This window comes from Pyrus communis, chromosome 4 (assembly GCF_963583255.1).
Source record: "Pyrus communis chromosome 4, drPyrComm1.1, whole genome shotgun sequence".
In the NCBI taxonomy this organism is placed as follows: domain Eukaryota; kingdom Viridiplantae; phylum Streptophyta; class Magnoliopsida; order Rosales; family Rosaceae; genus Pyrus; species Pyrus communis.
The window spans coordinates 26,559,697-26,576,832 of NC_084806.1; the positions used below are offsets into that span (position 1 = coordinate 26,559,697).

At 34.9% G+C, this 17,136-nt stretch overlaps 1 protein-coding gene across 1 annotated transcript; it reads left to right on the top strand.

Moving 5' to 3' along the window:
• Positions 1-14,828: 14,828 nt before the first annotated feature.
• LOC137732981 (uncharacterized) lies at positions 14,829-15,949 on the top strand. The gene has a single exon (XM_068472209.1). The coding sequence runs from the start codon at positions 15,163-15,165 to the stop codon at positions 15,874-15,876; it is 714 nt and encodes a 237-aa protein (XP_068328310.1). The 5' UTR covers positions 14,829-15,162; the 3' UTR covers positions 15,877-15,949.
• The last annotated feature ends 1,187 nt before the right edge of the window (positions 15,950-17,136 follow it).

The following is a 17,136-nucleotide window of genomic DNA, read 5'->3' on the forward strand; positions in this document are numbered from 1 at the left end:
AAAAAAAAAGGAAAAAAAAAAAAAAAAAAAACGGTGTACCCGCTCCGAACTGGCCTGTTTCGAATGGACAGTCATTTATCTTTCCTACCGTGACAACTCTAGTTCCCCCGCCTTTTAGCGTTCTAGGGCCCTACTTACTAAAAAAAACATTATATATATATATATATATATTTAATGGAAGATTATTCTTTCCCCGACCCGTGCCCAGCCCTAGTTGTAAGGACTCGGATTTGAGCCTGCGATATTTGGTGATCTGGTTGCTCGCCCACCCTTTACAGATGCTCCAAACTTTGGTCCTTGGCCTGGTGGGGAGTTCTCCGTCTCCAATTTGTTGGATGGCTGCCGAATCGCCCTCCACAACACCAATAGGGTGGGTTTGGGTTAGTGTTGCCATAGGCTTATGCCGTTTGGGATTGTGAGGCGCCTGGCAGTTTGGGCTACCCTACCCAATGGAGCATAAGTACTAGAGCCGCCCACTGACTCGTCAGTAGCTGTTTGGGTGCCTTTGGGGGGCCAAATGGTCACTCTGACACGAAACTGAGGTACAGCGGCGCCTTTGGAAGCATCTCTGCTAACAAACCATTTCAATAATATGGGTGCTTCCTTATTGATAATGTAATATAGTATTTGACAACTATTTAGAAGTGATAATGTAATATAGTATTTGACAACCATTTCAATAACACTTGGTCGAATTAAAACTATAAATTCACAAGAGAGAAAGCACATACCTTTGGAGGATGAGAGAGCAAAAAGAGAAAGACATATAGGAGAGAGAGTCTGCAACTTGCACCGTGATGAGGAAGAAGAAGAAGGTTCTAGGGGGTTATAACATTTTAACCTTTGTCCGACAAAAGTTTTCATCAGGCAAAGGTTTCTTGAAACAATTTAATTTTGACGGAAAAATTGGTGGGAAATGAAGTTTAACGACGAATTCGTTAGGTAAACTTTAATTCTAGTGGCAAATTTGATTTTCGGCAAAAAAAAAATGTTTTTTGGGTGGAGGGGGGGGGGGGGGGGGGGAAGGGGTAATTTTTAGGTTTCCCAGACGAATTTAGAAGTGAGGCCTGTCAAATCGTTGTATGTTTGCTCGGCGGATGAAATTTATTAGTTCCTTTACTTTTTAAATTTAATTTCAAACAAGTAAAAGATCATCGAATTTGATGGTTAGGTCAATTCAGTGTGTGGTTTTACTTTCAATTACCATCCTTAAAAAAAATCATCAAAATCATAGGCCATATAACCGTTAAATCATGATTTTGGTTTGTAACCCTCAAAGGATTTAGTCCCATGACCTAATCTCCTAAGGTTTGTTTCTGCTGATTTTTTGTGTATGCGATCTTGGAGTATATACAAATAGATATGACGGTTGGATCATTGAAACTAGTTTCATAGAATGTGTATCCCGTCAAAACAATATTTTAACAAACATATAAAGTTTATTATATACTTTCATTAAGTAGAACGTAAATTTTGTGGTAACCATTGTAAATATTTTAAAATGTGATCGTATTCATTCATTATATTCTTTTAGGGTCGGGGAGTGTTGTTATAAAAAATCATCAAAATCGGAACTAAAATGACCGTTAAATCTTGATTTTCGTTTGTAACCGTCAAAGGATTTCGTCCCATTATCTAATCCCTAAAAGTTTTTTTTTGGTATATATGATCTTGGGGTATATACAAACAAGTTTGATAGTTTGATTATTCAAATTAGTTTCATAGACTGTATATCCCGTCAAAACAATAGATTTAACAAACACTTAGAGTTTATTCTTTACTTCCATTAATTAGGATGTGCATTTTATGGTAACCACTAGTGTAAATATTTTATATTGATGATTAGGTTCATTCATTGTATTCTTTTAGGATGGAAGAGTGTAGTTGTAAAAATCATCGAAATCGAAGCTAAAATAACCGTTAAATTGTGATTTTTCATTTGTAATTATCAAAGGATTTTGTCCTGTTACCTAATGGCCAAAAGTTTGCTTTAGTGGTTTTTGGCGTATGCAATATCGGAGTATATGCAAACAAGTTTAACGGTTGGATTGTTGAAATTAATTTTGTAGACTGCAAAAACCATCAAAGGAATTTGATATGCCAATCATGTCCCTCACCTTTGGCTGATGAAATAGTTATATTCCCTACGAATTACAAATCCTAAATGCTTAAATCATAAAATATACCTTTATGTGATAAAACCTGGATGGTTCGTCGCAAAAATTTTACCCAACGAAGGACTCTTTACCAATCGAACTACTTTCGTCAAGGCACAGCCTCTGAAGAAACCAAAACGTTGATCATTTTTGCCCGACAAACATTTGTATTCCGTTGGGTAAAGATATTTGGCCCGACGAAATGGCATTCGTTGAGAAAAGATTCGTGGGCAAATAATAATTTCTAGTAGGTGTTGCGTGCTCAGTAATGGGCCAACATAGCCTGCAAAAAGAACCAAAGAACAATGAGCATATCAACAAGTAAGGAGGATGATTCAGTCATGAGAAAAGAAGAATAGTGAACATATGGAGGACACTTACTTTTGTTTGCAGGTCGAAGGCGAGGGCCACCTGCTCGTTGGCTCTCCCATCCTCACCAAAAGCACGGCCCGTGTCACCGCCACTGTTACCCTCGAGCACTCCCCTGCAGAGAGACAAGAAGGTGTCAATCTCCTTAGTGGAAGCGTACCCGGGGTGCACGATCATCACGGTGATCGGGTCCAACCCATCTTAGGAGTCGAGGATGCTTGAACAGCCAACTAGTGGACGATTACAGGACGACTTTCCCCTGCCAGCACTGGGGGAACTTTGTGGCAGCACCCTTGTAGTAGGGCCACGACCACCAGTGGGGGCGGTGGTCGAGGGCGCTTGAACCATCCTTACCTAACAACAGTCTGCTTTTGAACGCCACCAGGGGCGTTCTTCCTCCCCATTGCTAGGCGAGCAATTATCTCGACCTCAACATCCATTTCAGCCATTTCCCTCTACAGAACAAAGAAAACAATCATAAACAATATTTACGGAGGTCTACTAAGAATAAGGGGACAAAGGTATTAAGGTTTGTCATGGTTTACCACTTAGATGGTGGTAGCTCGTAAATGGCGATCGATAAGGATAATGGCAGTTGAAAGTTCTTCCGAGCGTAAGGAGGTGAGGACCGCCAATTGGAGCTCTTCTTCCTGCGAAAGTGAAATTCTCTTCGGCTAGTCGACTGCAGACAAAACAGTGTCAGAGCTTTTTCTTCATATTTTTGCAATATTATAAATTAGTTCTAAAATTTTCATGAAATGATAGTCAAATGAATAAACAATAAAATAAAAAATAAACAATATTATGTTTATGGTGTGAGAGGAGAGAGGAGAATGACATGAAATAGAGAGACTAAGGGGAAGACTGAGAGGAAATAGGGGAGAGAGATGGATACGGGTGAGAAAGCGAGGGAGATAGTGCTTTGATGGGATTAGACCTAGCATTCGTATCGTGTTTTTCGTGTTCGTGTCATTTTCGTGTCATACCCGATAGCTTAACGGGTCGTGTCGTGTAATACTTGTTAAAGTAAACGGGTAATATGACCCTACCCGAAATCAACCCGTTAATATTATCAGGTAATATGACCCGACCTGTTACCCGTTAAGAAAATTATATTGTAAATCAATAAAAATGAAAAGAAAAACATAATTTGACCCAAAAAAATGTAAAACATAACACTAAATTAGTATATACATACTAAATTTCGGAGTTGACCCCTTAATGAAAGTTGTAAAGCTTTTCATTACGAGTGATTACATTTTTCACACTTATTATTATTAATTTTTCACTCAAATAAATAACATTGTCCATGAGATTTGGAGGGTTTTAAAAATCTACACTTATTTATACTTTCATCAAGTATAACATAAGATTTTATGGTATCCACTAGTGTAAAAATTTTAAATTAAAGATCGAATTCATTCATTGTATTCATATAGGGTCAATGAGTGTAGCTGTAAAAAATCATCAAAATCGGAGTTAAAATAACCGTTAAATCATAATTTTTCATTTATAACCGTCGAAAAGTTTTGTCTCATTACTTGATCTCTGAATGTTTGTTTGTTTGCAATTTTTGGCATATGCGATCTCTAAGCATGTATAAACAAGTTTGACGGTTGGATCGTTGAAATTAGTTTCGTAGGATGCGTATCCCATCAAAACTATAGATTCACTAACACTTAAGAGTTTATTTATACTTTCATCAAGTATAACATAAGATTTTGTGGTATCCACTAGTGTAAATATTTTAAATTGAAGATCGAATTCATTCATTGTATTCATTTAGGGTCAAGGAGTGTAGCTATAAAAAATCATCAAAATTGGAGTTAAAATAACCGTTAAATAGTAATTTTTTGTTTATAACCGTCGAAAAGTTTTGTCTCATTACTTGATCTCTGAATGTTTTTTTGTTTTTTGCAATTTTTGGCGTATGTGATCTCGAAGCATATATAAACAAGTTTGACGGTTGGATCGTTGAAATTAGTTTCGTAGGATGCGTATCCCATCAAAACGATAGATTCACTAACACTTAAGAGTTTATTTATATTTTCATTAAGTATAACATAAGATTTTGTGGTATCCACTAGTGTAAATATTTTAAATTGAAGATGAAATTCATTCATTGTATTCATTTAGGGTCAAGGAGTGTAGCTGTAAAAAATCATCAAAATCGGAGTTATAATAACCGTTAAATCGTGATTTTTCGTTTATAACCATCGAAAAGTTTTGTCTCATTACTTGATCTCTGAATGTTTGTTTTTTGCAATTTTTGGCGTATGCGATCTCAAAGCATATATAAACAAGTTTGACGGTTGGATTGTTGAAATTAGTTTTGTAGGATGCGTATCACATCAAAACGATAGATTCACTAACACTTAAGAGTTTATTTATACTTTCATCAAGTATAACATAAGATTTTGTGGTATCTACTAGTGTAAATATTTTAAATAGAAGATCGAATTCGTTCATTGTATTTGGTTAGGGTCAAGGAGTGTAGGTGTAAAAAATCATCAAAATCGGAGTTAAAATAACCGTTAAATCGTGATTTTTCATTTATAACCGTCGAAAAGTTTTGTCTTATTACTTGATCTTTGAATGTTTGTTTTTTGCAATTTTTGGCGTATGCGATCTTGAAGCATATATAAACAAGTTTGACGGTTGGATCGTTAAAATTAGTTTCTAAGCTGCATATCCTATCAAAACGATAGATTCACTAACACTCAAGAGTTTATTTATACTTTCATCAAGTATAACATAAGATTTTGTGGTATCCACTAGTGTAAATATTTTAAATTGAAGATTGAATTCATTCATTGTATTTATATAAGGTCAAAGAGTGTAGCTGTAAAAAATCATTAAAATCAAAGTTAAAATAACCGTTAAATTGTGATTTTTCATTTATAACCGTCGAAAAGTTTTGTCTCGTTACTTGATCTCTGAATGTTTGTTTTTTGCAATTTTTGGTGTATGCGATCTCGAAACATGTATAAACAAGTTTGACGGTTGGATCATTGAAATTAGTTTAATAGGATGCGTATCCCATCAAAACGATACATTAACTAACACTTAAGAGTTTATTTATATTTTCATTAAGCATAACATAAGATTTGTGGTATCCACTATTGTAAATATTTTAAATTGAAGATCGAATTCATTCATTGTATTCATATAAAGTTAAGGAGTGTAGCTGTAAAAAATCATCAAAATCGGAGTTAAAATAACCGTTAAATCGTAATTTTTAGTTTATAACTGTTGAAAAGTTTTGTCTCATTACTTCATCTCTGAATGTTTGTTTTTTACAATTTTTGGAGTATGCGATCTCAAAGCATGTATAAACAAGTTTGCTGGTTGGATTGTTGAAATTAGTTTTGTAGGATACATATCCCGTCAAAACGATAAATTCACTAACACTTAAGAGTTTATTCATACTTTCATCATTTTGATGGGATACACATTGATGTTATACTTAATGAAAGTATAAATAAACTTTAAGCGTTAGTGAATCTTATCATTTTTGATGACTTGGAATAAATATATTAATTATTTATATATTTTAAGTGTTAATTAGACTATGTTTCAATTAGTATGTGATGATATTTAATAATAAAATTATATTTATGTTTTTTATTACGTATTTTATTTTTATTCAAGCTAAAATGTTATAAGAGATAAAAAAAAAAAAAAAAAAAAAAAAAAGGTGTCTTTGGGTTAAACATTAGGCGGGAAATGGATGGATATAGGTTGCAAAATTTCCCAAACATTAGGTGGGAAATGGATGAAACTCTTGAAATATTAGGCGGGAAATTAATTATTATAATTTTTTTTTATGTTTTTGGTATTTTTAAATTACTTGATATTTTTATTTTTAATGTGTTTTATGATTTTTAATCTCAATCTTTGCCTATAATATACTATAAAAATAAATAAATAAATAAAACTTAAAATTTAAAATTTATATAGAATAATAATAGAATAATAATTAATAAACAATATATACATATTCATTATATCTATTGCATTTTATAGTAAGTTTTTTTTAGTAGTTTAAAAAATTAAAATCATCAAAATAGCATTTTTCTTATCGTGTCGAAACAGGTTACCTGCGTGTCACTCTCGTGTAAACCTGTTAAGGACCCGTTATTAACGGGTTATTATCGTGTGACCCGATAATGACCCGATTAGTTATCGTGTTGACCCGAAATCCGTTATTTTCGTGTCGTTTATGTGTCGTGTTAACGGGTCATGTAATAAATTGCCAGGTCTAGATGGGATGAGTGAGGGAGGGGGAGAGAGAGTGGTGGAGACGCGCAGCACCATCATGTCTTTTTTTTTTTTTTGGTCTGTTTTTTTTTATGAATGCAGGGTACCCGTACGTAGGCGAGGACTAATCCCTTGAGTCGGGTCAGACTCTATGTGAGGGGCAAGTTCTTTCAATGCTGACTTCTCCATTCACAAGACTCGAACTCGAGACCTTACTTAAGGGGATTTGACCTTTTTTAAAGTGTATTTAGTGTGTATTTTTGTACTTTTAATTAAATAAAGTTAGGGTAAAGTACAAAAAACTACCTCAATTATTGGGGTCATGACAGTTTCATACCTCATCTTTTAAAATTGACAATGTCATACCGCATCTTACGAATTTGTGACAATGTCATACCTCCGTCAATTTTTCTGTTAGTTTTTCTGTTAAATGCTGACGTGGCAAGAGATAGGACCACATTCTATTAAAAAATTATTAAAAACTAAAAAACAATTATTTAATATTTTTTATATATTAAAATAATAATAAAAAGCAGAAAAAAAAAACCCTCATTTCGTCCCTCCCCTCCCCCCTCCTCCCTCCTCTCTCCCACACTCTTCTCCCTCCTGCAACCCAGAAAAAACAAAAAAAAAAAAAAAAAAAAAAAAACCCCAGATCCCGTCGGCGGGAAGATGGGTGAGCAGAGAAGGTGGATGATGATGGGTTTTCAAAACTTTTTTTTTTTTCCTTCTTTTTTTTTTCTTCTTCTTCTTCTTCTTCCGCAGGGGAGTTGATGGTTTATAAAAAAAAAAAAAAAAAAAAAATTTCCTTCCTCCTTTTTTTCCTCTTCTCCTTCTTCCTCCTTCTCCTTCTCCTTCTCCTTCTCCTTCTTCTTCCGCAGGGGGGGTGTTGATGGGTTTTCAAATTTTTTTTTATTTTTTCTTCCTCTCCTCCTTTTCTTCCTCTTCTTCTTCTTCCTCCTTCTCCTTCTCCCTTCTTTTTCTTCCGCGCCGACAGGGGGGAAACTTTTTTTTTTTTTTTTTCCTTCCTCCTTTTTTTCCTCTTCTTCTTCTTCTTCCTCCTCCTCCTCCTTCTCCTTCTTGTTCTTCCGCCGGGGGTTGTTGGGTTTTCAAATTTTTTTTTTAATTTTTTGGGTTTGCAGGTGGGGGGAAGAAAATGAAGATGGGGAGAAGAGAGAGGAGGGGATGGGGGAGGGGAGGGACGAACTGATGTTTTTTTTTTCTCTGCTTTTTATTATTATTTTAATATTTAAAAAATATTAAATATTTGTTTTTTAGTTTTTAATAATTTTTTAATAGAAAGTATGTCCCGAATCAAGCCACGTCAGTACTTAACAGAAAAACTAATAGAAAATTTGACGGAGGTATGACATTGTCACAAATTCCTAAGATGCGGTATGACATTGTCAATTTCAAAAGATGAGGTATGAAACTACCGTGACCCCAATAGTTGAGGTAGTTTTTTGTACTTTACTTTTTTTTTTATTTTAATTTTACTTTTATTTATTATTTTAATATTTAAAAAATATTAAATATTTTTTTTTAGTTTTTAATAATTTTTTAATAGAAAGTGGTCCTCGTCTCTTGCCACGTCAACATTTAACAGAAAAACTAATAGAAAAATTGACGGAGGTATGGCATTGTCACAAATTCGTAAGATGCAGTATGACATTGTCAATTTTAAAAGATGAGGTATGAAACTGTCGTGATTCCAATAGTTGAGGTAGTTTTTGTACTTTACCCATAAAGTTATTACAACGTTTTTTTGTTTGAATAAAGTTTGTAGGAGCTCCTTTCATTAAGGCTCCATAAATTTTAATGAACGGTGAAGTCTATGTTCGATTTTCACCTACTTTGGTTAAAAAAGTATGATGTTGATCCACATTCAAACAAATCGGATTGGAACAAGGTTTCTATTCGAATTGGATTAGATCGAATAATAATTTTCAAATTCATAAATTTTGAAGCATTCAAATATTTCAAAATTAGAGTAATCTCGAAAATTCTGGAATATAATTTAGAAATTCATATATTTACAAATTTTTGAATATGCTCGAACTTTTTTTTACATGCAATTTATTGTTCTTTCTTAATATTTGGCGTTTATGTATAAAGGGGTCGAATCCATGACACCACATTTTTTACACAACTTTTGACACACGTTTTGTGAGGCTCACTCTGTAATGTATTTTAACGATGTAAACCGTCTATCTTTTAGAACATTATTTATAGATCATCTTTTCAAAAAAAAAAAAAAAAAAAAAATAGACAAATCCAAAATCATTAAGACATTAATTTGTAGTGAAGAAAATGGACTAATACGGTTCTACAAAGAAATCCTAAATCGTTAATCCAATGGTCATCTGGTTTCAGATTTGTGTGATTTTTGGTAGACATGATCTTCGAGAAAGATTTAAAAGATAGATAGTTTTGATCATTTAAATACATTACAAAGTGGACTCCACAAAAAGTCGTGTAAAAAAAGTGGTGCCACAAATCCATCCCATGTAAAGTCCCATTTAATTTCGCATTATTTGTGGTATATATGTTTACATTTTTAATATATAAGTGTATGATTAATATAAAAACACAAATAAATGTATCCAAAACTAACAACAAATTATAAAAGATGATTACAAAATAAGAATAACCATAAAAAAAATTAGAATATTTTGAAAAAAAATTTCTAAGAAAAAATTCAGAACACTTTAAAAAAAAATTAGATTGAAAATTCAGAATTCTTGAAATTTTTAAATATATTGCAATTTTACATTATTTTTATTTTTATTTTTAAAAACTTTTGGACTCATAAATTTTCGGGTTCTAATAAAAAATTTTAATGGTAGAATTGGAAATTCCATTGAAAAAAGCACCCCTCGTTCATATATTCCTATAGTTTCGAAGGTTCCGATTAAATATTGCAATGAAACTTCTTTCAATTAGGGTGCCTTTCTTGACAATTTAGGTAAGTTCACTCAATTTAATATAAGGAAAACTAATGAAAAGGGCTTGAAAACTTTGAGTTTTAACGATATGGATAAAATAAAAGGTAAAGTGAATAGTAACAAAATTAATTTTTTAGTGTAAAAATATGATTTGTCTTTAAAGTAAACAGTATCGGGAGCTTTACATTAAAGTTCCCTTTAATATATTGGCACAATCACATTTTCAAAACTTGTAAACCCTTTCGCCGAAATCTAATGTCCTAAACCTTAAGAATATGTAAGATCCACACCCATCCAACCCACACCAGCGATGGTTCCAGGCTTATAGCTGAGGTGGGCTCTAGGCCCAACTAGGGAAGACTACAGCCCAACAGTGATTTTTCCCCACCAGCCATTACCTAGTTATAATAGCCTATGCAGCCCATCCGATCGTCCAATTATTCTAAACCCCTGATCCTATCGCGATTTTTAAGATGCGGGCTGAGTGCACTGACTGAATGTGGATCATTGGATAAAATTTGATGGTAGAAAAACAATCCATCAAAAGAGCTTTGGGTGAAACCGAATCATAAACTATCCATCACTAAATGAAAACGGTACTCGACATCAATTCAAATTTTTGAGATTTAAACTCTTCCCCTCCCCGACATCAACAGTACTTCTTAAATTTGTCCTCTCCTCCCAAAACTTTCCAATTCCCGTGTTTGCTCAAACAACCTTGCCGTTGAAAAACATCATTCCCGCGTGAAAACTTGCTTCCCGTTCCAAACGCAGTGGCAGTTATGTTGTGCTTTTCTTCTCCGGCCTCACTGCAATCCCAAACAACAGTTTAGAAAATCAGGGGAGTTTGGTTCAAGGGTGTGCAATCAGTTTCATAGAAAAGACATGCTTTTCACTTCATTCGAGTTGGGTTCAGTCCTTGCACAATAACTGACGTCATATTTGATTTCCCCCAGTCAAGTTCAAATTTGGAGAGTTTTGAAAATGAAACCCTAGAATATAATTTTGTTATTTCGGTTAATTATGATGAATTAAGTTACTTGTAAGGTTAATTATCCATGTTCATTGATAATTAGTTGAAAATGGTGGATATATGTGAAATTTTGGGAAATTTAGGTGCGTTGTGTAGTTACAAAGCGATGTTGACAAGTTGTGTAGAGGGTAGGTCGTTAACTGTTATTTTGGTAAAGTTGTAGTTTAAGTTGGGAATTATTTTTATTTATGAAATATTGTTAATTTTAGTATGGGAGTTGATGTTGCTTAAGTGATGATGCTTTGTTGACAATAGATGTACAACTATGAAACTTTGTTGACAGATTGTTGTAAGGTTATATATTGTTGAATTTGTTTGTGTTTGTATTATTATGTGTACAGGATATGGTAACCCATGGTATCCAACCATAAACAACCGAAGAAGATTAACAACCTATCCCAAGCCAACCATGTGCTAAGATTGATAAGGAAGAAGTTTAATGAGACATATCTTGGTGCCTTTAAGGTATCATGCTTTGGCTACTTGAGTGTGTGGATGAATTGACCTTTAGTGGGGAATCAGTCCATGAGTTGTTGCTCTGTAAAGTGGAAAATCAAGGGGTTAAAGACCTAGAGGGGCTAACCTATTAATAGTTTGTGGATTGACCTGATTCCCATCGCTCATGTGTTGTTGGATGTTCTCTGAAGCCTGTCAAGGGAGGTGAAGAATGAAATTTGGCAGATCATGGTAAGTCCAAGGTCTCCATAGCAAGACAACGGGTGAGTTGAAATTTTATTGATTTGTTAGTGGGATTAATTAAATTATTGAATTGTTATTGAATTTTTTATGAAACTTGTTGAAATTTTTGTAGGGGGATTGCAATATTTTCACTTTAAAAGTGATTAAGTGGTTGTTCGTTGACCTTCCTTTAGGTGTAATTATACCATTCAACATCCCTGCATTTCGACTCAGAATGAGACATGTTGCATGTGGTACGTGTAGAGTGCGTGGTGATCGAAAATTTTAGTTTAGAAACAATGTTAGTGTGGAATGACGGCTAAAAACCATGCAACCCTTAAGAGTGTGATGTTCACCTTAAGTGAACCTACAATTACAAATCACAACAAGCCCTCTTCAATTTCAGGGTGATGTTCCAACAGAAATTGCATCAAATTACTTGTCTAAAAACCCTAATGGTCACGAATCATTAAGACAACTAGATAGTTTAATCACGGTGATTTATAATTCAAAGCAAGCATGCATCCATTCATAAGGAAATAATAAAATCACATATTCATACTAAGGCTCAAGGCTTTGCCCTAGCAAAAGAACTAGTTATGAACAATCATAATAAAATATTATTAAGAACAATGATAGAAAACACCTAGAAAATAAACTTGAATTGTCAAAGGCTTGTGCGTTTTCGCTTCTCTTCCCTTCTAACCCTAACGGCTAAAAAGTCTTAGAATACTATTACAAAATAAAACCCTAAAACGTCTTAGAATAAAACTAGGAAACACAATAAAATAATAAAACAGAAAATAAAATGTTTCCTATTTAAACTGAAATTTGGACTTCTTAGGAAATTAGACTTTTGACCAACCAAATAAACTCAGATTTGGTCCCAAAAAGTCCCTTTTGAAAGTTGGAGACGTCCCCTACAAATTGTCAGAAGGAATCTTCCTAAAAATATGCCATTTTGACCTCCAAAATACCTAAAACGTCCAGAAAGGTCAATCTGGTCCTTTATTTCATCGCCACGGTCAAATGGCTTGGTAGAAAAATCTGAAACTTTGACACAATCATCTTGAAAGAATCAAGAACAACCTTCAATTGGAATCACTCAAAAATTCATCTGTTTGATCACTTTTTAATTCAGAGGAATTCGCATGTTCTATATTAAAGATATATAACAAAATATCAAAATTATACCAAAATAACCAATAAACTATAACTAGGAATATGATAAAATATATGTTATAATATGGACTCATTAGCCCTGTCGAGACATAGTCAAACGTCACCGACCTCAAACTTCGCGCTTGAGTCTCAATGTCACCATGGATGCATTCAAGGCTGTAATTGTGAGTCAATTCCTTTCTAATCATTTGAATAAAAGAAAACTAATGAAAATAATTTAAAATTTTCGAGTCTTAACGAAAATGACAAAATAAAGAATAAAGTGAATAGTATCAGGATTGACTTTTTAATGTTAAAATGTGATTTTTCGTTAAAGTGAACAGTACCGAAAACTTTTCGTTAAAGTTTCATTTGAATAATCACCTTTGCATCCGATTTAATAATCACGTTGTCAACTCCATACTCAATGCAAAACTCCAAAGCTTCCCGAATTGCTGCAGCTTCATGCCCATTATTTAAGAGCATTCCCACCGTAGCAAATTGCTCGGGGGACAGTCTCCAGAACAAAGGCCCGAGGGCCGGTGGATGGCCTCCAGCGTGAGGCAGGCCGGGGGATGGGGGAGGCCCGAGGGCCAGGCCCGTGAGGGATTGCCAGGCCTTGAGCCCGAGGTGAGGATGACGCCATACTGACGCCAGGGTGGCGTCAGCGTATTATTTAATTTTTTTTGTGTCAGGCGCGTGCACCCCACCCGCGCGTGGGGGCGCGTCCCGACACAATAATCAGAAAAAAAAGGGTTTTGTCAGTTACCGTTGGGAAGCCACGTGGCTTCCCACGGTACGTTAGATCCTAACGGTCACTTAATGTGGACCGTTAGATCTCAACGGTAAAAAAAAAAAAAAGTGTCAGATTTAATATCCACCGTTCGATCTGAGATCAACGGTGGATATTAAAATGCTTTATAAATTAAAAAATAAATGAAAAAATAGTTTAAAAAAATCTGAAAAGTTACCGTTGTGACACGTGGCACAATCTGGAGCGTTGGAATTCAAATTTTTTTATATCCAACGGCAGAGATTAATTAATTGAATAAAAATTAAAAAAAAAATGTAAAAAATTCAAAAAAATTCAAAAAAATATCTGAAAAATCTGAAAACGATAGAGATCTTGAGAATTTTGGTGTGAGATTTGTGAGGATGGATGGTGGATTATATAGAGGATTCAGAAATGATTAGGTTCTGCATAATGCCACGTGGCATGCCGTCATTCGTTACAAATCTGATGGAAATCTATCCTCAAAGATTGTGAACGGATTATGACACGTGGCATGTCGTCATTCGTTAAAAATCTGATGGAAATCTATCCTCAAAGATTGTGAACCGATTATGACACGTGGCGCGACGTGATTGGTTAATAATCTTATCAGAAATCCATCACCAATAATTGTATTATTTTGTATTATTTAATAATACTTCGGATAATGACACGTGGCGCACCGAGAACGATTAAAAATCTTATCCGATATTACAATTAAAATTATTTTGTATTATTTTATAATAAAAAAAAATACTAATATTTTATTGCCTATTGCCAGGGCTATTGAAGTGTAACGGTGGAGATGCAAATTCTATTGCCAGGGCTACTTACTGTTCATTAAGGGCAGTTACTGTTCATTAGGTGGATTGAATAGTGTATTGCCAGGGGGGAGGGCTCCAACGCTGGAGTTGCTCTAAGTAGATCCAAAATTGCTAATCTAGCATAGTTTAATAATTTATTTACGTTGTCACTTAGTACTATGGTCTAATAGTATTCATTTTCATTTGTAAATGAGAGGTAATAGGTTCGATTCTTGCTAAAACCAAATTTGAACCACATTATTGTTAGACTATTGTTAAGCTCGATCCATTTCTCTCCCCATCATAACGTTTGTTAAGAAAACCATTTCTCAACGCTACCATGGAATCTGGTACCTGCATTGTACGTGATTTTTTAGAATGTTTTCTTAAACTCTCTTACACGAGGATCAAAATTTATAGGTTAAGGTACAAATGATGGGATAATTTGACTTGGCTGTTTTAAAAGTCAATTAGATCAGTAACTCGTTGGTTAGAATTTCTAGTAACACTTGCTTTACATTTTAATTTATGAAGTAATTTGACCAAAATGCCAAGAAACATCTATAGAGATGCTTACTTTACAAATAATCAATTCACCTTTTCTCCGTTGGAGCCCATCGTCCATTTCCCCATATTGCACGTGTGAACTGTAGCCATTGCATTTCCGTAGATAGGTCAAAAGTAGAGGGGCAAGCTTTACAACACAGACGCCCATTCAAGACCTCCACCTCGCTCTATTCGACTGGTTCCGTTCCGTCCGCCAAGGTTTACCAACCGACGCACCAAAACCTAAATTATCTTAACCATGGTTGAAATATTAACCGCGGTTAAGTTGGTCCCATCCACAACCCCAACAAAAAAGCAAAACATCAAACCCAACATTTTATAATCCTCAGCCAGTAGCCACAGAAGAAAAAACCAAACAACGCGCAAACGAGAGAGGGAAAACCAAAGCGACGAACAACCAACGACTCCACAACCAGAAATGGAGGCGGTTTACGTCGACGAGGAAGAGGTCTGGAAATGTCCAAAACACCCTTCCAAGCGCCGCAAGAGCGGAATCTGCCACGTCTGCCTCCGCGAGCGCCTCGTCATTCTCTGCCCCGACTGCGCTAACGTCCGCCCCTGCGGTTGCTGCGCTACGACGTCGTCTTCCTCGTCTTTTTCTTCGTCCTTTCGCTTCCCCGCCGGCGATGGCGTCCGAGTCTCGAAGCTTCTCGAGGGCGAGCCCTCGTTCCGGCGGTCCCGATCGGTAGCGGCCCCATTTCTGCGCTCCACCTCGAAGTTTTTCGGCGGTGCTTTCAGACACGCAGACTTTGACTCTGTCGGCGACCGGAGCAAACCCCAAACCGTCGGACGGACTAAAACACCGTCGTTTTGGTCGTCGGTATTCCGGTCGTCCCGCAGGAGCAAGACAAGTGAGGTTAATAATGGAGAAAACGAGACGACGGCGGAGAAGAAAGTGGAGAGCGAAATTCAAGAGAAGGAAGAAGACGCAGAAGCTGCGATGAGGAGGACGATGATGAGGAAATCGAGGTCGGTGGCCGTACCGATGATGTCATCAAAAACCGGTGGCGTTGGAGGTGAGAGACCGCCGGCAAAAGGCAGGGGACGGTATTTCCCGAGCCCGATCAAGGCCTTCCGGCACTCCAAAATTTCAAAGATCTTTTCCGAGCGGTCGCCTGTGTACAGAGGTTAATCATATTATTTTCTTTAGAAAACACAAATAATTAAATTAGCATTAAAAAAAACAATAAATTTTATTACTTTTATCTCTTTCTTTTTTATTTTAATTTATTTTTGCAACGTGAGAATGCATAAGGCATTTTGATCTTGCAATGGTAATAATTAGAGAAGGATTATATTCACACATCTTAAATTACTTATCTCATATATTTTTTATTTTTTTAATATTTTTCTATCAAGTATCAGTGGAGTATCAGTGGTGTGTAGAAAATATTAAAAGATTAAAAAAAATGTAAAAGAAGTAATTTGAAATGTGTGAATATAATTTCTCTAATTAGAATGCAATTTAGGATTATGTATTGCAAAGTTGGCAAATTCAGTGATTATGATTTGGGTGTTCATTAATTTTAATTCTATTATGCTCTTTTTTTGGATTTGATTGATTTATGGTGATATTTATTTTATTTTTACTTTTTACTATAATAATTGAAATTGTTGGAGATAATTGATGAAAAATGTGAAGAAGTTATACTCAAAAAACAGCGTGTCATAATTTAAACTATCTTTACAAATTAATAAAACATTTATTATCAATCAAAATTTTATGAAATTACCAATTTAACTATCTAATTAAAACATAATGAATAAAAAATATGAGATAAAAATATAATTTCACACAACTAAATTTTGCTGTTGTTTTCTCTTCCATCCCTTCCCATATTAAAAATAAAAAATATTCACACACAAAATTTGTGTTAGTATATGCTAGTATAACTGATGAGAACATATTTAGTCAAAAGAATTTAGTGACGTGTTACTAATTTGTGTTCCGATATGGAAATTATTCAAAAATTGAGGGGCGGTCGTGGCGAGCGATTAGGGTACTTGACGACTTTGGTGGGTGGGTTGGTATATGTGGGGTTGTACTTTTTTGACAACTTCCAGTCTCGCAACTCTTTAAACGGAATTGGAACAGTCAAACTCGGAGTAGTTTAGTCCACGTGGCACGTGGATATTGGAGAATAAATATCAATACGTGAATCGACTTGGAAAAATACAAAGGAGATTGTTTTAAAGTAAAACTCTTATATACCCTCTGCCTCTCCTTATTTTTCATCCAAAAAGAATATCTATCTTTGCACAGGTGTCTACTTTGGTTCCAAAACTACATTAGTCTACATTAGTCTACATTAGTCCGTGGGGCCGATATTTGTAGGTGTAGATGTTATGTACGTGACTAACGTCATTTCCGAATTCCGAGTGCCGGTTAATT